We start from the raw sequence: 25,701 nt of genomic DNA, 5'->3' as shown, positions 1-25,701 counted from the left end.
TGAGATAGTGTCTTCTCTTGGTTGTTTGTGTTCACTTGCCCTCTTATCCTCTGTGGAGAAGTGGGTGCAAGCCTGCAACGACGGGTTTGTTGATTTCTTGAATAGAAGTTGGAGAACAAGTGAAGAAAATGCACTGTTGAGGTTTCCAGGTAGGGGAGAGTAGGAGAGAGCAGGTTAGCAGTATCAGCTTTTCTCATGGTCAACTGTGGGCCATGTCGGAAGGTCTGGCCCACTTCATAGAGAAGTAAGGTAATTCTGGGGCTGATATGCTGCATATAATGCAACATATTTCTTACTCTTTTATATCATCTGTCCCTCTTCCTGCCTCACCCCTTGGCTTCAGCAATAGACTCTGCAAAGCTCGATTGAGGGGTCTTCTCTCACTGACTCTCTCACCTCTCCACACATTGGATTAGGTGACTTTTCTGCTTCATACCTTCTAGAATTACTGGTGGGCTCCTCTCTCTCCCTGAGGACATTTAGGACCAGATTTTACTGACTCTTTGTCTCTAGTCCACCGGCACTTAAGAAATGTTTGGTGAATGAAGGAGAAATCAAATTATTTTGAGACAGCCTGTGTTTCCTTTGTGTAATGGGAGTTTCTAATTTGAAAAATATTTTTTCCAGGAGGATCCCAGGATGACCAGTCCAACAGCTTATGTAACTCCTTTTAGACTGGATGTTCCAGACCTTCTGAATGCCCTTTTGTAGGAGATTTGACATATTCACAGAGGTGAACAAGTGCTGTAGCTGTCTAAATAGCTAGGGCTATTACACAGTGAAATTTCATTTGCCTTTAAGTCTGAGAGGTGCCAGGGATGTAGAATTATGTCAGAGAAGAGCTTTCTTTCCATAGTCTATGGAATTACAAGCTATTCGCTCTAACTTAGAGCTGGGCATCCCCTCATTTTTGGGTGCATTTCAGTCTATTGTATTTTTTCTTTTTTATTTATTTATTTATTTATTTTTTTTGTTAAAGATTTATTTATTTCAGAGAGTCCAAGAGCATGCTTGGGGGTAGTGGGGAGGGGCAGAAAAAAAGGATCTCAAGCAGACTCCCTGTTGAACATGGTTCCCCCCGCATGGAAGTTCGATCTCACAATCCTGAGATCATGACCTGAGCTGAAACCAAGAATCAGATAGTCAACCAACTGAGCCACTCAGGTGCCCCCACTCTGTTACATTTCTTATTTGACCAGTCTATCCACTTTTTCCTTTACAGAATATATTGATTTTCAGGTAGATTGGCAAATTGGACCAGGTTACATATAAAACAGGATTTCCTTTTAACTTAAAACAACATTGTTTTGAGTTAGACATCTGTATTTTAGTAAAATCTAAAATGGTAAATGGGTTTTGGGTACAAAACCATGTACCCAAAACCCACCTTTAACAGTTTAAAGTTAACCTTTAACAGTTTAACAGATTGGCCCCAACTCAGGGCCAATCTTGTTTCATCTGCATCCCCCATTCCCCTCTCCCTGATTAGTTTGAAGCAAATAGACATCCTAGCATTTTGTTACAGATTGCATTTTTAAACTGTTGCCTATTAATGGTATTATATTTGGCTAATACAGGGAGTCAGCGGGGAAAAGCCTGTCTCAGTCACAGTCTCTCTGGGTGTTAGGCGTTGGGCCAGGGAATGCTCATTGCCCAGGGTGTCCTGCGAGTAATGCAAATAACTGAGGCCATTTGGGGAGGCAGTGATGTAATCTTTGTTGTGCCTTTCCTCTTCTCCATTATAAACCAGCAAATGCCCAACCCAAACCCCTGGCAAAACAAATCATGTTTTCCCAGCAGTGGAAATCAGACACTATTGTTAACCTTTCTACATAACGGGAAAGTGTGTTTAATCCTCTTTTTTTGTGAGAACAGCTATTTCATTATTATCTTTTATTGAGGTATTACATACACAAATATACATATATACACATGTACTTTAAATGCAGATATCATAGAAGTTTTACTCTCTGTCTCTCATGACCCCCACTCACATTGAGGTAGAGACCACTTCCAGCACCTCAGAAAGTGCCCCTTCCCAGGAAATATTACCTCTCAACAAAGGTAACCAGTATTCATGCCCTGTATCTATAGATTAGTTCTGCTTGTTCTTGAATTCATATAGATAGATTCTTTTTTTGTTTTGTTTTGACTTCTTTCGCTCAAAACAATGTGAAATCCATCTATGTTGTATGAAACAATAGTTGGTTATCCATTACAGTGTTTCCTCCTAGCATTGCAGTGTAGAATGAATATGCAGTTGGTTTATCCATTCTATCACAAGGGTGAATATTTACTGAGTGTTTACTCTGTGGGAGCATCTGTACTAAGTGTTTTAAATGAAGTAGTTAATTTAATCTTCTAAGTTAGTTTGTAGTTAGCTGTTGTGGTTATTGCCCTTTTATAGGCAAGAGACAAAAACCTACAGGGATGAGATAATTTTCTCCACGATGATACAGCTAACATGATAGAGCTGAGGTTTAAATCCAGTCAGCTAGACTGCAGAGCAGTGTGCACTTCAGCCTTTCCATCTCTGGGTTTTCTGTGACTTACCTGACCTGGAATATATGCTTCCATGTACTCTATCAGATCTCAAGGGTCTGTGGTCCCTTAGGGATGACTCGTTTGCCAGAGGAAGACATGCAGACACAGAGAGCTTTAGTAACCTGGCCAACACTGCTCAGCTAGTGAGGGATGGAACCATGGCTGGAGTACCCAGAGCTTTCCAGATTTGCTATCTCTTCCTTTTTGGCATTGTCTTTGGTGATGTTAAAAGCCTTTGTTTGTTTCCATTGCCAGCAGAGTGCAGTGGTTTTTCACTCTGTAGGTCAGCTCGGACTCTTGGTTGTAAGCAACAGAAACTAAGATAAGCCAAAAAAGCAAACTGTTGGAAGAACAGTGGGTAGCTCACAAAATCAATGGGGAGGCAGCCAGGCTGAGGCACTACTGGAGCTGTTAGGGGCACAACAAGGTTCCTGCTTAGGAACCCTTTTGGGGATGGGGGAAGAGGACACTGCCCCTGTTGCAAAGACCCATCACCTCTCATTGATACACTATGCATATTGCCCAGGGACATCTGATCCTGCTATCACAGTGATCTTTAGCTGGCTCTGGGTCTCTGCATCTGTCCAGGTGCAAAGATTGGCAGCTGCCTGTGCTAAGGCTGCAGCTGGAAGGAACTTGTGTACACTTTGGTCTTGTATAAATGGGAAGAGGCCTTGCTTTTTTTAAGTAATTTTTTACTTTCTATCTTTGGGTTAAAGCTGATCCATTTCAAGTAATGCTTGCGAATAGGTAAATAAAAATTTACTTGATTGAGCTAAAGTAGATCAAAAAGGAAGTGTCCACCTGTGTTTCCACTTTTTAAATGTGTTTGTGAATGATGGCTCTACAACCATGAAAACTGATAAAGCCAGAGAATAGCAGGCTTTCCTGTAGTCAGCTTGGGTTTTCTTTCTTTCTTTTTTTTACATGTATTTTAAAAATTGAAATATGTTTGACATATAACATTATATAAATCTAAGATATGGAACTCTTGATAATTTGATATATTTATATATTGTAATATGATTGCCATTGTAGCAATAATTAGCATCTCTATTGCATTACATTATCTTTTTTTTTACCGATTGGAATAATTCTGTCTGTTAGCAAATCTGATGTTTATAGTATACTACTGTTGTCTACATTCCCTATCCTGTACTTTAGTTCTCTAGGGCTTATTTACTACCTGTCGTAAGTTTAAACAGTATCTGTCCTGAGTTTTCTACCCACAGAAAGCATCTGCTTGCCTAAGGGGGGAACATTACCTTGTTCTCCTTTGTCTTTTAATAACAGTGTGTATTTTTTTTTACAGACAGGCAATGAAAGGTTTATTTGGCAGTCCGAGTTGGCAAATGTCACTTAACTTCAAAGGGCTCCTGTCATGACTTGGGAAATGTGATTAGCAAGCAACAGACACAACAATGTGTTGTACTGGTTTCCTCTTTTAGTGAACTGGAGTTAATTACTTGTTCAGGGAAGGCTTTTGTTGAAAATAGAGTAGGTTTTGCTGTAGTGAACTGCCACTTTAGAGTTCTTCCACCTTGAGTATCCATTTATTCATTGGCCTGATATTTTACTGAATGCAGTGGAGACAGAATGATGAATAAGGCAGGTAAGTCCTGCCCTTGTGAGACTTTCAGTGTAGCAAAGTTGAGTTGGGAGGATACTTAAAATATGGATTGTTTTGTATTCCCCTTTCAATACTTCTTTTTAAATCTTAACTGCCTTACTGGGGAATTAATCCTCTGCCTTTTCTTTGTTAATCACGCTGTCTGTTCTTTTGAAATTTTTGTTCCTCTGCCTCTTACCCTGTTGAAAAGAGGGCAACATATGAATGATCAACCCTGAAATTTTTCATACTTGTAACTTACATAACTCTCCCCTTGATTTCTCTCCATATAAAATTGTGTTTACGTATGATAGGTGAAATGAAGAATTTCAAAAAAAAAATAGGTTGTTGATCATTTGTGTTTTTGGTCATTGAAGTAGGTTTGAAGAGCCCAAATTCTATGAGAGAAGGGACTGTTTTTGTCTGATTAATTGCTACAACACTGAGTGGTGGGTGGTGGTGAGAGTGAAATGGGTCCTTGGCATTCAGAGGGACAGACAGCCTTAGAGGCTGACTAGGTACACAGCAAATGCCTTCTTCCTGGGCGCTCAGCTGAACTACATTTTTTAACTCCTTGTAGCATGGTGGGGTCATGTGAGATTGGCTATCATTGATAACTGGCTATTAATACAGGTTTTATGTTACTTGCAAACCAGTAGAGTTTCTCACTCTCTTTTCTGGAATCTCCTCCTTCAAGTGGACATGGAGACTCGAGGGCCTGGCTGTGAGACATATCTTTGGGATATATGCCCTGTAGCAGAATTGCTGGATTATATGTTACAGGTTCTATGTATCTACATAACTTGACTCACCCTAGTAGTGTACCTATCAACAGTGCAGAAGATTTCTGTATTCCCACTGATCCATGGCATTATCCATCTTGCTGCCTTTTGTCACTCATTTGCAGAATGATAACTAAGCAAGAACTGAAATGCCTTTGGGTACAAAAAGGTTGTTTAAAAAAGTTAAGCATTTTCATTGATACTTGCACATTCTTTAAAAAAGTGAAATATGAGGGGTTTAGAATGAATTTCATAGATAAGGGTGTTTTCTTTTGTGGGTGATAACAATATTTTGGAACTAGGTAGAGGTGGTGATTGCACAACGTTGTGGTGTACTGAATGCCACTGAATCGTTCACTTTAAAATGATTAGTTAAAAAAAAATAAAATAAAATGATTAGTTTTATGTTATGTGAATTTCACCTCAAAAAAGTTCAAACATTGATAAAATGCAGAATAAAAATAACAGTCCTATATCTGATACCTCATGTCTTCCACGTTCCAGAGGCAGCAATTTAGAATATTTTAACATTTTTTACTGGTATTTACCCGTTTTTCTAGATGATGTGTATCTCTTGATGTCTGTAGATTAATCTATTATAAATCTCTTCTGTTGACTTCCTGTTCTTACAGATGAGGTTGGCTTTCTGACACCCTCTGCTCCTCTTCCATCCTCGCATTAGAGTTATACCACTTCTTTTTGGCTAGACTAGTATTCAGTCTTTGATTTTTGTGACTATGTAAATATTGTTCGCTCTTGAGCTATCAACATACTTGATTTTAATGTGCAGCTTTCCCGTGGAGTTAGTAATAATCTTATTTTTCTTTGGGTACATAATTCTTTCATAGCACATACTGAGTCTTCTCTCCTTGTGAAAAGCCTCTGTATGTTTCCGTGTAGGAGGGGGATGGAGGCATGTGTCACTCCTGGTTCCCACCACCGTGCTCAGCCCCTGGAGCCCTTTGTCCTTGCTCTGGGTTGGGCAGTAATGTGTCCTGCACAGTGTTATCCTGGGTTCCTGAGCTTTTCCAGGGTTCCACTGAGCACACTGGCTTCCTTCTCCCTGGTACCCCTCTGCAGATACTCAGGCTTCATGTCTCTTTATCTATCCATCCCTCCATCCTCTTTCCATATTCATTTATTGCAACTTAGGAAGATGGAACTGAGTTTAGTAGAGGGTGGATTTGGGTTTTTCTGTTTTCTTCTGGGGAGAGGGAAAGAGGGAGGAAGGGTCTTTATTCTGCCCTGCCTGGTCACAGATGGGTAGTAGCTACATTGTATTTATAAAGCTGACTTCCTCAACTTTTCTCCTCTTCAGCATCTCTATCCTTCTCCTGCCCCCTGCCCTTACTCCTTAAATAATTCCTGTATTTCCAACCTGCTAGGTGGTGGATGGCTTATTCAACATTTCAGCTTGAATGTTTCATAGGCATCTCAAACTAAGCATAGTTAAAATTAGTAATTTCTTCTTTTCTCCCCAAATCTACCCCTCCCAGCCTTCCTTTTCTTAGTAGGCACCAATAACAAAAAGGAGGCTCCCTTATCAGGTTCTTTGCTTATAGGCTTTGGTTGCTTCTCACTGCTGTTAAAAGAATAATTACATGCCTCACCAGGGTCTATACAATCCTACATAATGCAGCATCTGCTTATGTCTCTGGCCACGTCTCTTGTAACTCTTCCTGTTGCCTGTTACCTTCCAGGCCATCTTTTCAAATTTTTTTTTAACCTTATCAAAATTTCTTTCACTGAAGGGCCTTTGCACTTGCTAGTCCTTTTGTATGGAAGGCTTTGCCTCCCGATGTTTATCAAGTGGCTCCTTCACACCCTTCAGTTCTCTGTCAGACACCACTGTCCTGGGGGTGCCCGTCCTGATGACCTTGTGTAAGATGCAACTCCCCTCCAGCAGGATACTGTATCAGTATATAATTCTTTCCTCCACCATACTTTTGACTTGAGTAATTCAAGTTGTGTCTTTAGTTTTTTGCTGTCATGAAGAAACTTGCAAGATGGGCTCAGTGTTCTGTTTTCAGCACCCAGCACACACTAGGCACTTTAGTAAATGGTAACTGAATCAGTGAATAGATTCCTGGGCACTTAGAACTGGAGGTGGCTTGAGAGAACTTCCCTGTCATTACTTGGGGGAGCTGTAGAGATGATAACAATCTGGGCATTAATTCAGCAACGATCACTTGCACTCTTTCTGTACTCCTAGGCCCTGGGTAACAAGTATATGCCAAACAGACAAAAATCTCTGCACTCAGGAGGCTTTTGTTGTAGAGATGTGGATGGTGTGTAGAGAACAGGGTTTCGGCTGTTCTTTGGCAGCCTTTATTATCTTAGTCCCTAGGAGGCTCCCTCTGAGAGAGCTTCTTTGCTTTCTCCCCCAGGCACCCTGTTGCGGAGGGCTCCATAAACACCTATGGCTCCTCTTGACATCTTCTGGGGTTTTTTTGTTTGTTTGTTTTTTGTTTTCTCTAACGTGGGGCTTGAACTCACGACCCTGAGATCAAGACCTGAGCCGAGATCAAGAGTCTGACACCTAAATGACTGAGCCACCCCGGCGCCCCTTTTCTCTTCTCTTAACTATGCACCACAAGTGCTCATTTCATAGTTAATGCATCTTCAAGCAGTTGACTGTTCTCCCTCCAACCAAGTTCTGGGATGCTGTTTAAACCATAGAAGATTACTCATGGCCTGTTCTGTCTGGGTTCCAGCCCAGTCAGCCCTTCAGCACTTAACCCAACCCTCTATTCAGCAAACTACTTCTGTGTTAGCCCAGTATGGCATCTGCTAAAGCTTAGGAATATTCAGGAGTAATTTTTTGAAAGCCTAGTTTAGTTTATTCTTCAAAGGCCTAAAATAACCCTTGTCACATAAGGTATTCTTTGTGGCATTTCTTTGGCGTGAGGATCAAACCACTGTGTATGTGTGTATATGTACGTGTGTGCACACGTGTGTACATGCATATATAAAATATACACACACACATATATATATACACACACATGTATACACACACATGAGCACACACACACAGGTACTCCTTTCTCTCAAATATGTATTATATATTCTTCTACTGGATTTCCTGTATTTGTGTGTTTCTATACTTAGCACAGTATTAGCATCCAGTGGAACTTTAATTTTGCCCTGCTGTGCCGTCCAAATAGCAAAGGGCAATGTGGAGCCGCTGACTTGCAGAATTTTGGAAGGTTAGTTTAACATCACATTTGAATTGCTTAATTTAATTTTCTCTTTGAATCAGTTGCTAAGCAACTGGGAAGACAGGACAAAATCAGCAAGGCTAATTTGGTTCTGTTACTAGTTTGTTAGCATTTCTTATATTTACATAGCTGGTTGGTTGTAAATATGCTTAATCCAATGCAATGTTTTGTCCAAGGAAAACGGTTAGTATAGAAGTTATGGCAAGGCTTTGGTTGAATTGATAGTACTTAAATTTATACTCTCATCCTAGGTGAAGGTAAAGTCAGTCACCTGAAGTTTTGAACCTGTATTGTGTAGCCCAATTATTTAAGTGGGGTGTTTGACTTGGCTGTCCCAGGAACACTTGTAGAATGGTACTTTCCATTGCATGTTAATCCCTTGGCATTATAGTTCCAGCCTGATTGTTCCTAGAATCAACTTAAATTCTTTTGTTTGTAATTCATACCATTTAGCAATTATCATATGAAGTGTGTTGGAGGAAAAAAAAAATAGACCATTTTACTCTCATTATTGATGAAATTTGAAATTGTTTACTTTATTTGGCCCATAAAATAAATTCTCTGTCAAATATTAATATCAATGGCATACCTGTTTTTGAATGCCTTTTAAGTGACGTGATTATCAAGGAAATCACCTTTGTCCAGCCCACCTCTATTTACTGCCAAAGATAGGACCTTTAGAGCTGACAGTTTCCGGTTGTATGTGATTATTTACATGGTAATTGGGGGTTCACATATGTCAAACTGGTAGGAATATTGTCTCAATGATGATATTAAGTTGCTACTGATACAGTAAATGACAGTAATCTGTGGCTTTCATAAAATGTGGGGACAGCAGTTCTATCTTTTAATAGATTATTTGTGGTGTCCTTTGTTTTCTAAAAATCTAGATGACCTCTTTTATATGCCCTAATGATTACTTTGAATTAGATGGATTATGTTCTTGATAATTATGGGTATCAGTGGTTTGGTTTTATATTTACCTTATAACTGCTTATGACTAAGTAGAATTATTTAGTGAAGAAGATTACAGAAAGGAGGAAAGTACTTTTTCTACAATTAAATGATCTTTTATATTTTTTCCCCAACAGTGTCAATTATTTGTTCAGTACTTTGTAAAAATTCATTGATCCCAACTAGAAGAAATAGTCTGAATTAGAGCAAAGTCCTAGTTGATAGCAAATTAACTTTTGTTGTTTTGAGAGAGAGATTTGGTGAAGACCATAACTAGGTATTTTCCTATTCAAGGTCCTTTAAGAGAATCTGTTTCAGTGAACAAATGAGAATAAGTGTGTGGTTAGTAGATTGAAATTTCCTTAGAAGCTTGTTCTTGAAATACTTCAGGGTATACTTTTTCCAAACCTGGGTTTTTGTTCCAGAATTATTAATTTTACTCTACAAAGTACTTAACCATTTGAAAAACCCAATTATGTCAAAATGTAAACTTCTCAGGGAATAAGCTTAACTGGCTGTGTGATAGTGACAGTGACATTGAATTAACTGACTTTCTGAAAGCCTCAGTTTCCTCACCTGGCACCTTACATGTGGTGTGAATTAAAGGTCAGAGGAGAGATTCCTAAAAGGGCCTTGTCTTGTCATTTGTACTTACGTATAATGTTTTTTCATAGTTTGAGAGCATCTGGTTTCTCAAAAACACTTTTATTTGTTTCACTTCTAGATTGCCTCTTTAAGCTATGTCCCATGAATCGCTACTCTGCCCAGAAACAGTTCTGGAAAGCTGCTAAGCCGGGAGCCAACAGCACAACAGATGCGGTGTTGCTCAACAAACTGCATGTACGTATTGTGAGGGGCCTTCCCTAGATGAGGGTCTTAGGAGCGGCCACCTGGGTTGTGTCTGAGTAAAATGGATTAGTTATGCAACTCTCCAGCTCTGGGCACTGCCTTTCACATGTCCTTTGATTAAAGGATGAAAGGGAACTGGCCCTACGGAAAGATAGTCCTAGTCATCCTGGGATACCTTGAGAGTTACTGTTTTCTTAGCCAGTGTCTTTCTCGGATGACTCTAGCGAAGAGTACCAGTTATGAGCGCAAGTTCTTGAGGCAAATCCTGGCTACGTCACTCACTCATTGCTGATTTTGGGAAAGTTAATTAGCTCTTTGGTGGCTTCATTACCTTCTTAGAAAATGGGAACGTTAATAATATCCACATCAGAAGATTAGTGTGAGAAGTACATAAATGAAGCCTATAAAAGGCACATAAACAGTGCCTGCAACATAAGTGCTTAATAAATTTTAGCGTATCATTGTATTTATCTTAACTATTAGTTGGCATATAAGTGAGAAGCTTATTCTGCTGATGTGCTGTGTGACGATGAGCAAGTTTTTGAGCCTCCCTGAGCATATTTCTCCCTCTGTAAAATGATGACATCATTTTCTAGTGTCTAGTATCTAGATGACCTAATTTTTCTCTGAGGCTAATTTGTACAGAACTACTTTGAGATGTTTAGAAGGACATGACATATATCCAATATAGTATTATTAAAATTGCAACCTGTTCACTATCCCCCTTTATTGCTTTATTTTTCTCAGTGTCATTTATCATAATTTTTCTAATTTACTTTATTGGCTGGCCACCCCCACGAGTATATAAACTACTTGAGGGCACAGGTTTGGTTTAGGTTTGTTCATTGTTGTCTCTCCCATGCCTACAATATGTGAGACTTAGTGATTTATTTCACTTCATTTTTTTAAGCACCACAGGCTGTTAATAATTTTGCTACCTTTGTACTTTCAGTCTGTCAATTTAGAACATTCTTCTCCTGACTCTTCCTAAGACAAGACCTTTGCCTCCTTCATATCTCTGTTTGTTACTTCAGTGAGGTCTCTTCTCACCTCCTTATCTAAGCAATCCCCTGCTAACTGTCCTCCCCTACAACACTCTCTATTTTTCTCAGCACTGATAATAGTCTGCAGGTATATTTAGTTCTTCCCTTAATTATCCTCCCTCATTCATTAAAATGACCACTCCACAAGATGAGGAATAGTGACTGGCTTGTTCACTGCTGTGTCCCTAGTGCCTGTGATAGTATCTGGCATATAGTAGGTGCTTATGAAATATTTGTTAAATGAATGAGCACCATTGTAGGTGATCAGGATAAAACTGACAGCATCTGAATCCTCTTGGAGCTTAATAGCTAAGAGTAATAGCTAATAAGGAGTAAAGAGGTGGTGACAAGATAGTGAAGCAAGTTGTATTACAAGGTGAACCTAAAAGTGCCTTAGGAGGTTGTGAGAACACCTAGAAGGGGCACCCAAATTCATCTTTGTGAATAAGTGTAGGTGATGTGATAGGGATGGCTTCCTCGAGGAAGAAGTGACAAACCTCAGTCTGAGACACTGCGAAGGGTGTAGAGAGTAGAGAAGAAGAAAGAACAGAAACAAATAGGTTGGTTTGAATACTTCAGGAATTGCATCATTACTTTCATGATTTTAGGGCAGACATTCTCAAGCCCAACAGACTCCGTCTTAATAGAAAATACTACGTAACTCTATGAACAGGAAATAACATTCATAAATAATACAACCTCTGAAGACACCAGATTTAAAAAATGAATTATAAAGGAAAAATAAAAAGAAAGTAATAAATCTTACAATTGTGTGCTTTAGTAAGTTAATGCTTGGGCAGGATTACTCTAGAGGACTTAAGGAAGTAAATAAATGCTCACTCCTGTTTGCATAAACTCTGAATGAGGCAGCCAAAGACTGTGACTCAGGTAGGTGTGTAGTCGTGGCCCCCAAAAAACATGTTTTTCATAAGTAATTTTCCAAAATGGTGAGCAGATCTTGGTAGTATTACAAAGAGTGCAAAGTAGATTCTTCCTTTTTTTTTTTTAAATAGACTTGCATTTTGGGTAAATGTTTTAGTGGTAATTAATGGTAATTAAACCATGTAAAACTCTGCTTTGTGTTGGTATGTAAAGTGTAGTTAGGAGCTAGACCTAGAAATTACAGATAGCCTTTTAACCCATGTGAATGTCAACCAGACATAAAACTATACAATGGCATAAAACTAGGATGAATGATGCTTTTTCCTTATACAACACTGTACTATGCATTTTGGGGCATCCAGCATCCCTGGCTCCTATCCATTGAATATCACTAGCACCCCCTGCATCCCCCAACCATTATGATGTCTCAGGGTCCTCCTGAAGTCAGTGCTGGGACTATGTGAATCTAGTTGAATGGGTCAGGCAAGATAGTCTAATCTTGCACATCTCTCTCATTAGCTTGTTAGTACTTATGCCTTTTGGGATTATCTCAGAGGAAGTATGTCTTTCGTAGTTCTGACTTTTCTTTTTCTGGTATGAAAATCATTCTGTTCAATGAGATCTTATTCATACCTCTCAAAAACCTTCTTTTTCCTATGCTTATTATAGCAGGAATTGTAAATTCAGATTCCTTTTGACCATGCAGGAAGCCAACAGGAATAAAAGGAACTTGGTAGGCCTGGTTGCTAAGTGGAATGTTCATGTGTGTGGGTCCACAAGGGGGCAGTTCCTTCCCCTTGCTGTTGCCATGTGGGAAGGTGAGCCCAGAGCTGCTGCTGCATTTGCTACTTTTTGAAGAGAAGCTAAAAATTCATGCTTTATATCTGAGATCTCAACTTTTAAAAAATGTCAGCACCTATTCAATTAAAATTTGAAGCATACACTCAGTACAATAATGTCTTAAGCTGGATGGGGTTGTTTAGCCACCCGTTTGCAACCTGTGATTAAGTGTTATGTTTCCTTTCAATGGAAATTCCTTTTAATGCTCCTTCCCATGAATGAGCTGTGAAAAAAACTGCAGTTGAAAAAAGATTAATCTTGAAGGTGATCAAGAACTCTGAACTCTTTATTAAAAAGAAAAAAAAAAGAAATAAAATAAAATAGCTCTTACATGTTGTTGGTTATTAAAAAGCATTTTTTAAAAGGAAACAAGTACTTTTCCCTGATGTAGGATTACTGATATAACTTGGATATTGACTTTGTGCATTTCCTACTTTCCTCTTATTTGGACTTTTTTTTTTCTTCCTAGTGTCTGGAAGTCATGTACATGTTTTAGTGCAGTCATTAAAATGTTGTATTTTGGGCAGCCACTTGCCTTTGGGGGTTGATGGCAAGTCTCCAGTGGGTTTTCGTTTTTATTTTTGTCAACTACTGTGCAGCACCCCAATCAAAGGTCAGATTATTTTAAATTAATGCCATTTAAGGAATTAGTTGTCTAGACCACTTGAGATCCTTTTGACCAGGATAAACAACATATAAACAGCATTCTGAGGGAGAATGACATCTAGTGGCTGGTTATGGTGTGTTCATTCCCTCCACAGGACTGGACTCTAACTTTTCTCGTCATGATTTCTCAAGTCTTTTGGCAAAATGAACTTCTCCCACTTGCTAATCACATAATGTGTTCTGTAGGCCTTGACTACTGTTTGCTGATAGTCTTTTGACCTGTGCTGTTTTGGTTCTGAGAAACGGTCAATTATATTAAGTCATAGTCTTGACAAGCTAGGAAGAGCCAGAGGAGTAACAAATCTCTTGTCTTTCAAAGCCTGGATCCTTTATTGCTTGTTTTCAGAAGCCTTAATTCCATATCATATTACACAATGTAGAGCTTTTTGACCTTAAATAACCTTTCCCCACTGTTCCAATGATCTTTCTATAGTAACTGAATAACGGTCTCTCTATTTTTCTGAAATAAAATAACAGGTGGCTATGATAGGGTTGACCTTGATGTTGCTTGAGAAACATGGTAATATCCATGGTGAACCATGGTGTTAGAGACCATAGCATTAAATGTGATTGCTTCCTTAGAAATTCAAAACGGTCCTTAACCCAGTATGTCAGGGAAAAGAGCAATAGATATTTAAATTATTAGATTTTAAATTTTGAAAAGGTAACACATTTAAGATGACTTAAAAAAAATCCAGGCTATTTTCCACAGAGATATGATGAGGTTTTTGAAGAAATAACACATATGAGCATTATAGGAAAATAATTCCAAAATATACATGAGTAAGAAAAGGAAAAAAAAAAAATACAATCCCTAAATCTTACTCCTCAAATATAATCTTGGTTTATATTTGGTGTGTTCCCCACCATTATATTCCTGTATTTCTACTTTTTTAAAAAAAGATTTTATTTATTCATGAGAGAGAGAGGCAGAGATATAGGCAGAAGGAGAAGCAGGCTCCCTTGATGTGGGACTTTATCTCCAACCCGGAATCATACCCTGAACCAAAGGCAGATACTTAACTGCTGAGCCATGCAGGAGTCACTGTTTCTACATTTTTTTTTTCCTGGGTATTTCTATGTTTTGAAGTATCAATGGGAGCATACTGCTGTCTTCTCTTTAACTCACTTTTTTCACTTAATATGTTATGAATAAATACAAATCTTTTATCTTCGTTTTTAATGGCTACATGCTTCCTTCACTATATGCCAGTGCTGTAATTTTACATAGCCAATCCTTGTAGGGTGAGTGATATTCAGAATCCTGACAGCTTTTTATAGTATTGAAACTAACTGTTATGGACTTGTATGTGTGCAAGATTGTCTTTTTAGGAGATATTTCTAGAAATGGAATCGTTGAATCAAAGTCGTACCCATTGAAAAACTTTGAGAGACATGGCCAGATAATCCTTCAGAATGTTTTGTCAGTTCACTGTCTTACAGTGTAGGCCATTCCTTAGGATGTACTTGAGGGGTTTAACAGACTAAATCGTGTTCTGTTCAAGGGTGAGGCAACCTCAATCATTGGGCCCAGGTATGGGTCTGAACACGTTTGGTATTTAAGTATTTAGTAAAGAGTAAAATTAGTTGAAGAGTTTTCTCCTTAAACAAAGTATGCTTATGCTTATAAGAAAAAGCGAAATCTTCAAATGATCCATAAGGTTAATGCATTGAATGTTCATTCAGTAGTTATGTAGACTTGGTTATCATTCAGCCTTTTAACAGTGTTTCAGATGTGACCTTCAGTATTTTAAGAAACGTTCTTAGGTATTTGTTCTCCAATATTACTTTCTAATTTTAATTCCTGTCTTTTTAGACAAATGCCCTTTAATGCTGGTGATATTTAATTAGTTTTTAATACAGAATATATGCCTTTATTTACTCATTCATTCACTCATTCATTCATTCATTCATTCATTCATTCATTTGAGACACCAAGAGAGGCAGAGGGAGAAGCAGACTCCCTGTGGGGAGCCTGATGTGTGGGACTCAATCTCAGGACTCCAGGATCTTGATGAGCCAAAGGCAAACACTCAACCACTGAGCCACCACCAGGTGCCTCTGGAATATATGCCTTCTGGATGACTAACTTGATGTTTCTCTTTAGACATGCCACCAAACACTGAGTTGCCACTCTTGTACTTCATCTAAACGTAGGTGGGAACTTAATATTTTAGATTAGTGCTTCTTAAACTGAGGCCACTGAAAATGGGGAGTAAAGAGAATGTCATGAGAATTTTCTGTCTTAAACAGTCACCTTTACATCATTTAAGTCCAGGAAACACTGCTTTATGGTTTACTAAAGATGAGTCCTTTCAGTGTGAGGTTTTGAGTAGAGAAGAAATATATTTGTTGGAAAATTTGTTTTATTTTATTGACTGTATTGATTTTTCCTGCTTGGACATTTTTTCTTTCTTGAACTTTCTGTCCATATTAGCTGAAAAACTGCTAAGCAGAAAGCACAAATGCCTAAAAAGTCTGAACCTTCCTTCCAAGTGGATTCAGTCCAGTGTTGTGTTTGGGAGACACCTGCAGAACCCGTGGATACTTTAGAGACCTCTGGAGAGGTGCAGCACAGACCTGAAACTAGGGAGAACAGGAGGTGGGAGAAGTCATAGGGAAGGTGTTGATGGAGGGAAAGAGAGAGCCAAGAACTGCTGAGGGCAGTTTGGATGCCTAGGATTGCCATGTGGTCCGCACTGGTATTATTTCTGGATATGTCTTGAACCCAGTGGATTTTATCCTTGTGTAACAGAGAAGCAAACTGGTAACTAATTCGAGGAGAGAGCGGGAGGGAAACCTTTGAATAGACCATTGTTGTGCAGGGTTGAGACAGATGTAAGGAATTTAGAGTGATCTACATAACATAGGCAGATCATTCCCTCCTGTAAAGTGGTTTCTTTTTGGTTTAGGATTGCTTTCTGCAGTTTATTTTTGTCAAAAGATGTACCTTCCTAAAAATACCTACACTGAAGGTAGAGGTGGAGCAGATGCTGAATTTGAAGCAAATGGAAAGATTCTTTGCCTCTCCAACTCCCTCTACCAGTTGAAATTCTCATCATTAGAACATTTCTTAATTTTGGAAATGTATATATAATAATAATGGTTAGAATCTATTGAATGCCTATTATGTTTAACGCACACATTTTCTATGATCTCTACAACAGTCCAAAAAAGCTTGCATTGTCCTCATTTTCTGAATGAGAATACTGAATGAGGCTTGAGGAGATTAAGTAACCTGGCCAAGATGGTAAAGCTGGTACATGCTGGAACCAAGCCCAGAAGGTCCTTTGCAAATGCAGACTGTTCTTGGGAAAGAGGTCCCTTAGCCTCTTGGCATCTGGGGGCATCTGGCCTCCAGGAAGAGAACAGTGGAAACTCTTCTGAAATGCACAGCTGGTCACCAGGGGTTTATTATCCATCAGATTAGATACTGAATTTCTTCCCTGTTAATTTATTTCTCTTGGACCCAATCTAGGTGTGGGGGACAGGGCTTGGAATAACAGTTTCTTTATTGCCTAGGACAAAACTATTTGCCCTTCAGCTTTGTTATAATATGGTAACAGTACTTTCTGAGATGTACAAACAAATGAATAAAAATGCCTTTCAGGTTGATGGCCGTGGCAGACTATTCTGGAACCCTCTATTCAGCTTTACCAGTTCCTGAGCATGCCAGATTTGGACTAGTAATGTCTCCCAGCTCAATATGTACCTATAGATTTACAGTTAACTCAAATGCAAGTCTGAGGATTATCTCTGCTACTTAGTAGATGTATAATCAAAAAAAAAAAATCCAACATCATTACATTTTATTTTTTAAATCGAAGCATAGTTGGCACACAATGTTACCTTAGTTTCAGGTGTACAGCATAGTGATTTGGCATGTCTATATGTTAGGCTGTGCTCACCACAAGCATGGGTCCCATCTGTCACCATACAACACTATTACAGTATCATTGACTATATTCTCTGTGTTTTGTCTTTCATCCCCATGACTTACTCATTCTATAACAGAAGGCCTGTGTCTCCAATGCCTCTTCACCCATTTTGCCTAACCCCACCTCCTTCCTTCTGGCAGCTACCAGTTTGTTGTCATTATATATTGGTCTCTCTCCAGTTTTTCTGTGTTTTCTTTGTTTTTGTTTTGTTTTGTGAGGGCTTGAACTCATAACCCTGAGAACACAACCTGAGCTGAAATTAAGAGTTGGACACTTAACGGAATGAGCCACCTAGGTGGCCCGTGTTTGTTCATTTGTTTTGTTTTTTAGGTTTTACATGTAAGTGAAATCATATACTTTATTTGACTCCTTTCACTTAGCATAATACCCTCTAGGTTCATCCATGTTGTCATGCATAGCAAGATTTCATTCATTTTAATGGCTGAGTGATACTCCATTATGTGTGTGTGTGTGTGTGTGTGTGTGTGTGTGTACACATACCACAACACAGGTAAGTGATTTTTAAAATAAGACATTATTAAGCAAAATTTCAAATGTACACAGAAGTAAATGTTATAGAAACCCCTTGTGTATCCACTATACAACTAATTGCAATGTTGAATAAACCTTTTAATCTCTGTTTTTTTCTTCTTTAAAATATGAATAATGATCTTCACTTCAGGGAACTACTATAAAAATTAAATAAATTATAGTAATATCTAACAATAATAACCAACACTCTGTAAATGCTGCCATGACCAGGCACAATGGTATGTGAGGGTGTAGGTACTATTTTTATCCTCATTTTACAAAAGTAGAAACCGAGTCTCATGAATGTTGAATAATACATTCCAGGACACAGAACCAGAAATTACCCGAAACTAGCATTTAAATTCAGTTTTATTTTACAACAAAACCTTAAAAGAGGGCTTTTACAAATCATAAAAGGGCTATGCAAATTTTCTCCCACCCCTACCCTATTTTATTCAAAAATATATAAGCTTTTGAAGTACGCAGTCTTAACCTAAGCAGATGTCCATGAAGGCCTGAAAAAAAAAAAAAAAAAAAACCTTTAAAAAAAGCCAAGAGGGCCAAGAAAAACAAGGGCAGAGTGGGTTGATTTCCTGAACCCCTTGCTCATTTTGCTTAGCCTCAGGGCATACCTAACTATTGGCTTATTTCTGTGGTTCTCATATGAACTGGCGACATTGGTTTTGCATCACTGTGGAGAAATAGAAGCCATTGTTTCCTCTTTGTGACGAGTCTTCCTTCTCCATGTTACAGCATGCTGCAGACTTGGAAAAGAAGCAGAATGAGACAGAAAACAGGAAATTGCTGGGGACCGTAATCCAGTATGGCAATGTGATCCAGGTAGGTAGGTCACGGCTGCTCTTCTCTTCCGGAGCTAGAGCGTTACAATGAACAGAACTAAAAAACACTTGAGATCTGGTGTGGACAGCTTTCATCAACAGGACTCCCATGGAGACAGCCAGTCTGTTGCAAAAGGTCTCGTGTTTCTTCTTATATGGGGTGGATTTTTAGGCTTTTGAGTTGGCCCTCTCTCAGTGCGAGAACCCACTACTCTGCCCTGTAGTTGGTAATTTAAGTTGTGTGCAGATATTTTAAGTGGGAAGTTCCCTATCTGGAAACGAGCCTGGCTGCTGCACTTTTGTTACACTTGCCTTCCTTGAAAGTTCTATTAGGTGAAAATTGGCTTCCCCACAACTTTTATCTGTTGGTTTAAGAATTACTCACAGGGCCAATAAGAGCAATTCTGTACCTTCAGATAGAATATTTGCTGATAGGTCTCATATCTTGTCTCATGGGTTGTGAGGTTTACTTGTTTATCCCTTGTGCCTTTAAAGTTGGCACGGGGATAAAACACACATGAGGAAATAGCTACTGCGGGGTTTGCTAAGAAAATCTATCTGGGTCTATCCTTGCAGAAAATAGTGCGTGAGTCCAATGCCAAATGTAGCCTTTTTCTTTCTTCCTTCTTTTCTTTTCTTTTCCTTTTCTTTTCTTTTCTTTTCTTTTCTTTTCTTTTCTTTTCTTTTCTTTTCTTTCTTTTTCTTTTCTTTTCTTTCTAATTGCTTTCTTGCTTTCTTTCATCTTTTTCTCTTTCTTTCTTTCCCTTTCTTTCTTTTCTTTTCTTTCTTTCTTTCTTTCTTTCTTTCTTTCTTTCTTTCTTTCTTTCTTTCTTTCAGAGAGGGAATATATGCATGAGTGGGGGAGGAATAGAGAGGAAAGGACAGGGAGTAGAAAGAATCTGAAGCAGACTGCCCACTGAGTGCAGAACCCAACCCAGGGCTTGAGCTAGCGATCCTATGATTGTGACCAGGGCCAAAACCAAGAATCTGAGGCTTTACCAGTTAAGCCACCCAGGCGCCCTTGTAGCTCTTTTCTGTTTATGTAGATGCTGGATCATTTTGATACACAAAGGGTAATAGTTACCAATTTTTAAAGACCTGACCCATTTGGTTATCTTGCTTCATTATTTACGTTTCTGAAAGATATTGCTTATCATTTATACTTGACTGGCTACAAAGGAATTCTTTCTCATCGTTATTTCTGAAATAGAGAGCAGTGATAATCTGGAGCCTGGAAAAAGTACTATTGCCACATTGGTAATAGCAACCTTTTATGTTTAAATGGTTTATTATTATTTGGCCTTTTGGATAGTAAAGTAGCTTTTGAAAATAGGTCCTACCAATCCCACTCCACCTCCCTTTCAACTTCTGTCCAACTGAGAAAAGACACAAAGGGCCAGTCAGGTGGGCCCAGATTTCAGTATCAGCTTTATTACTGGGCCAGACCAGTGCCTTCAAACTCAGGACTCCCTGATGTCGTTAGAGAGTACGGCTTGAACTGAAGATGGAAGGTGGGCATAGGGGCTGAGAATGTAAACTTTTAAGTGTATTCCAATTCGGATTATGGGACTTAATGACTGAGATTTTGGGCAAGAAATGTTCCCATTGCCTCAATTTGCTCACTAGCAAAATGAGAATAATCATGGTATCGTTTCCTAAATGATTGAGAGGTATCTCTCAGAGTAAGCTCTGAATATATTTTAGCTTATATTACTTATTACTTCTTCAAAGCCTGGACCTTGGGATCCATCTCTAGGTAATATCAGTTTATAAACCAACTGAGTTCAGCACCTGGACAGATGTGCAGAAAATCAGGGGCCACTCACCAGGGTAACAATGAAGACTTAAGAGGGCATTGCCTTCCCCTTGTGTATAACAGCCAACGGACGTCAGGAGCTCACAAATCAGACTCATGACCCTAATAACATTGATAGGAGCATGTGGATCTCCTAAGAAGGTTCTAGAAAGTGTATCGATTAACATATAAAAAAGGGATATTGGCAGTTGGCAATGAAGTTCCATGCTGGTCTTAATATTTCTCCAGGATTTGGGTAATCTTTCATCTACCCTTCCGTCTTCTCTTATAGCCTGTTAAATTTGGAAGCATTAATTAACACTTCCTGGTACAGACCCACTATGAGACAAGTTGTTTCCCATTTAGATCTTTGGTTCTCCCAAGAATTAACAATAAAGTAGTTAGCATTGAAGATGGAAATTTGGGACACCTGGCTGGCTCAGCAGTTAAGCATCTGCCTTCAGTGCAGGGAGTGATCCTGGAGTCTCAGGATCGAGTCCCACATCGGGCTCCCTGCATACAGCCTGCTTCTCCCTATGCCTATGTTATTGCCTCCCTCTCTCTCTCTGTATCTCTCATTAATAAATAAATAAAATCAAAAAATTAAAAAAAAAGAAGACGGAAATTTATAGCAGCCATGTTATTCCATATGAAACGATACCCCCTAACGACCTAACAGGGTCATCTCTTAAACTGTTTCTTATGCTCAAAAGTGCCTTTCCTTAGCTCTATGTTAAAGTCAGGGATATTCAGATTGCAGTTCCTCAGCTCCTTTATATGGGATTAGGCTCCTTCCTACCTGTTAACAGATGGCAGAGTGCTGTTCCCTGCAAATGGTGCTCTTGACCTAAACAACATCCATCTTGTCCACAGCCATGTTGGGGGGAAAAATAAAATATTTCTTCTTCCCTCTACTTCTCCCTTTGCTCTTCCTTATTTTCTAATTATTCCCTGCCTCAGGCACTTCTAGGACCCTCTAACTCCACAATTAGCTCAGAAGTGGAAGGAAGGTTTGATACATATTTATGTGACTAAGAGAAATCATAGAGATTCAGAGACCTGCTGACACTCACCTTATTCTCCCTGTGGGTTTTCAGCTCCTGCATTTGAAAAGCAATAAATACCTAACTGTGAATAAGAGGCTTCCAGCTCTGCTGGAGAAGAATGCCATGCGAGTGACTTTGGACGAGGCGGGAAATGAAGGGTCCTGGTTTTATATTCAGCCATTCTACAAGCTACGATCCATTGGAGACAGTGTAAGTGCAAACTCTTGGCCTGGGGAGCGCTCCATGCCAAGCTTCCAACTGGAACTGTATATACAAGTCAACTAGGAGAACTTTATAGCTGGAACCAGAGGCTTATCCTGTATGAAGAGAAGGGAGTCACTATGGAAACCAGTGTTTGGGAAACAGGGAAATTTGGAGAGAAGTGTGACCTAAATACAGTAGCTGTGTTTTTCCTTCTGAGTTTCTGAAAAAAAAATTATATGACTACCCCATTACCTCAGTAACTTCACCAGGAAAACAGCTAGCCTGTACTAACGTCCTGGGGCGTGTCCCTGTCATTCTAGATCATTAGTGGAATAGAAATGCCTCTCTATTTTGGAAATAAAGTAAAGGAGTATAGAAGATAACTATATACAGCAGGGAAGGAGAATGGATTTTAGGGTTATCTTTGCTTTTTCCTTTATTGGTAAACTGGCAGGCTCTCCATCTTGTTGCAGTGACTGCAGTTGGTCCTGAGTTGGCCCCTTTCCTGAGGGGTCCTTAGAATATTAAGCCACTGAAATACTTTTCCATGTGACTTAGAACAGTTCTGATACTCACCAGCTACATTAGTATGTCATTATGTGGGCATACACTTGACAACAAATATGTTTAAATGCTATTAAGCCCAATTTCTGACCTTGTTAGGATTGGAAATAGCAATTTTTTACTAAAACGAAATGTGTTCCTTAAACAGCTTGAAATCTTGTCAAAATGTTTAGCTAGCCTAAACCTCACACTGGTTTTTGCCATATTCAGTATTACTATTTAAGTTTCCAAGCTTTGGGCAGTGTACGTGTTCATTTATATGTTGGTATATGTATGACATTATATACAGTATGACAGAAGCATGTAGAAGCAGAACATTCCTTCCCAGTTGGTGTATAATAACTATTGATGCTCAACTGAGAAGAGAAGAACAAGTCCAGTAGAGCTTAGTTTTCACCATAAGTGTTGGACTTTTTTGAGATCCTTATGTATATATATTTGGAGTTAAGGAAAATTTAATTGTATATGCCCCCCAAATGTAGCAAACTCATCAAAATAGATGAGTTTTACCTCTTAGGAAACCATCATTTCTGTCCTCCTTCCTTCTTCCTTCATAATAAAGGACAAATGTGCTTTGTCCTGAATTTCATTTTCAGCAAGTCCTCCTTGATTTTATTATTTAAATGTACCTGTTTGGCTGTGCCTTAGTTTAGAAGTTAAGATGGAGTTGAAGGACTGGTTATCCTTTGTAGGATAGTGTTTTACAAACAAGTGTCGGTCTATTTGTGGACTCTGGGATCAGTTTAGTGGCTTATGACTTTCATTTTGGAATGTGGATTAGAATAGATAGTATCAGGCTGTCCTAAACATAATGAGGATAAGTATTGTTTTAGGGCAGTAACTTATGTTTCAGATAAATATAGATATGTATATCTATATATGTACACATATACATATACACACATATGTGCACATAAGTAGGTATGACTGGAATATAATAGAGATGTATTTCTTAATGTGGCATGTACTCAAAAAAATATGAAAGTCAGTGCTTTAGATGGCTTTTTCTTTTAAAAATAGACTTCCTTCAGGCAATGTTCTGCTTCTATTCCTAATACTCAGAGCTTATTTATGTATCTGTTAACATAGGAAAAGAGGGATATTGATAGTTGGCAGTGGTATCCCATGCTGGTCTTAGCATTTCTCCAGGAATTGGACAGGGATTGTGAGACTTCACTGCCTGGCCTCTACTGTGAGGGGTTCGGCTGAGCTGGCTGAGGATGTTCCAAATCCAAGGGGTGATCTGAAGATGCCCAGCTGCCCTCTACCAGGGATTTCTGACCTGTTTTGTGAAAACCTCTGTTGGTCTCTTCTTTTCCAGGTGGTCATAGGTGACAAGGTTGTACTGAATCCTGTCAATGCTGGCCAGCCCCTACATGCTAGCAGCCATCAGCTAGTGGATAACCCAGGCTGCAACGAGGTAAGGAAAACCAAGTTATGGCCTGTGAGCAGGCATATGTGCAAGAGCAAGCCTTCTTGGGACCAGGGCATGTGCATGCTGAAAGTGACCTTTTTAGGACTTGGGGTACTTACAGGTAAGTAACCGAGTCCCAGGACCAGGGCTCCCACATGGGGCTGGGTGAGGGCCAATAGTTACCCTAGGGCTCATTTTACTAAGCCTCATATAACTGGGAGATTGTTGCCAAATTTGTTAAGCCAGTGAAGGGCCTCTTTTACCAAATTTTTCTGGCTTAGAGGGGCACCTTTTTCCAGTTTATTTCCCTTAAGAGAATGTCTTTGGCTGATTATTAAGATGGGTGTACTACAGGCCATCAGCAACCTCGCAACGGGGATATGTTGCTTTTGGCAGTACAGTTCCTTGGCCTCAGATTGACAATTATAGGACCAAAGGATGGTAACTTGATTGTGACATACATATTTGCCTAAGAGTTGGGAACACAGTCTCTGGAGTCGTATGGAATGAAATCCCAAATCTGCCATTTCCTAGCTCCATGTTTGTGGGTTAGTTACCATATGTCTCCCTCATCTCCCTGTGCATTAGTTTTCCTGTCTGAAATAGGTGTGATGGTCATTACTGGTTTTTTTGTTTGTTTGTTTGTTTTTTAATTAGGATGTTACTGAGGACTAAACGTAGTAGTGAATATTAGTGCTTAGCCCAGTGCCTGGCACATATTTAGTGTATAGTGTCTGCTCTTGCTAATGATTATCATTCACATTTTAGAATATATTCACTGGACTCTTTTTATCTTTATTAGTACTTGTTTTTATTGAGCTTTTACTTTTTGGCTACAGAACAGGAGACTTGGAGAAGAAAGGCAGGAAGCAAGGTTCCTTTAGTCATTTCAAGCATATGTGGAATGAATACAAATGCACCCTTTATTAACAAACACATATGCCAGGCCAGTTGAATTTGTGGTTCTTGTGATCTTAATGGTGTGAACTGGTAGGATTTGGGGGCAGAAGCACAGCCCTGCTTCTTGGGCAGTATGAGGAGTTTTTGGGCTGGAAGACAGAGTTACTGGGAGGGATGTGTGAAAAAATAACTGTCATTTGTTTTTCAGGTCAATTCTGTCAACTGCAATACAAGCTGGAAAATAGTCCTTTTCATGAAATGGAGTGACAACAAAGATGACATACTGAAGGGGGTAAGCTGGATACTTCTCAGGTCGGCAGCACTTGGCTCTACATGGTGCAGCAGCTAAGTTCTCTTGTAAAATTCACTTAATTCCTCCATATGTCAACTTTTAGGGTGACGTGGTGAGGCTGTTCCATGCGGAGCAGGAGAAGTTCCTTACCTGCGATGAGCACAGGAAGAAGCAGCATGTCTTCCTGAGAACTACCGGCCGGCAGTCAGCCACATCTGCCACGAGTTCAAAAGCCCTGTGGGAGGTGGAGGTAAGGGATGATGCTGGAGCGGGAGAGAGAGGATTCATGGGTTTGTAGGGTACTTAAGCCTACTCTTTAAAAGATGGGTCAGGATGACAGATGAACAAGCATGTCAAGCTGCATCTGAAGGATGCTGGATGTGCTTGTGAAGGAAAATGATGTCTACTTTAGAAGCAAACTTGAAACTAGAAGTTTCTTTCTCTTGGCCATCTAATCATCAGCCTCCATGTCTTCCTTTCCCTTGGTTATTTTTCTGTCACAATATGTAATTGAGTGCCTACTCAGCATGATACACAGGTGACTCATGTCAGTGAGCATAGAAGGAGAGACACTCAGACATCAGTGGATGGCAGAGTGGCCACAGACACATTCTTCATGCTCCAGAGATTGAGATGAGGGAGGGAGAAGTTCAGGTTGGGTGAAGGAGATGGTGTCTGAGCTGGTAGTTACAGGATGACATGTATTTCTGAAGGCAGAGACGCGTAGAGTGTAAGTCATTTCATGTCAGACGGTGGCACAGGATTGGAATAGGAGACAGCCTTGAGGT

The 25,701-nt window shown here is 39.3% G+C and overlaps 1 protein-coding gene across 11 annotated transcripts in view; it reads left to right on the top strand.

The window, feature by feature from the left end:
• The window catches only part of ITPR1 (inositol 1,4,5-trisphosphate receptor type 1), a 319,204-nt gene that overhangs the window by 106,740 nt on the left and 186,763 nt on the right, over positions 1-25,701 (top strand). For all 11 annotated transcript variants that reach the window (XM_072785304.1, XM_072785307.1, XM_072785308.1 and 8 more), the window contains exons 5-10: positions 9,835-9,950; positions 18,613-18,699; positions 21,591-21,749; positions 23,629-23,727; positions 24,830-24,913; positions 25,017-25,163. In XM_072785304.1, coding sequence (XP_072641405.1) covers positions 9,835-9,950; positions 18,613-18,699; positions 21,591-21,749; positions 23,629-23,727; positions 24,830-24,913; positions 25,017-25,163 — 692 coding nt within the window. The remainder of the gene's footprint in view (positions 1-9,834; positions 9,951-18,612; positions 18,700-21,590; positions 21,750-23,628; positions 23,728-24,829; positions 24,914-25,016; positions 25,164-25,701) is intronic.

Source organism: Canis lupus, chromosome 19 (genome assembly GCF_048164855.1).
Source record: "Canis lupus baileyi chromosome 19, mCanLup2.hap1, whole genome shotgun sequence".
In the NCBI taxonomy this organism is placed as follows: domain Eukaryota; kingdom Metazoa; phylum Chordata; class Mammalia; order Carnivora; family Canidae; genus Canis; species Canis lupus.
This window is presented reverse-complemented; position numbering and strand designations above follow the sequence as displayed.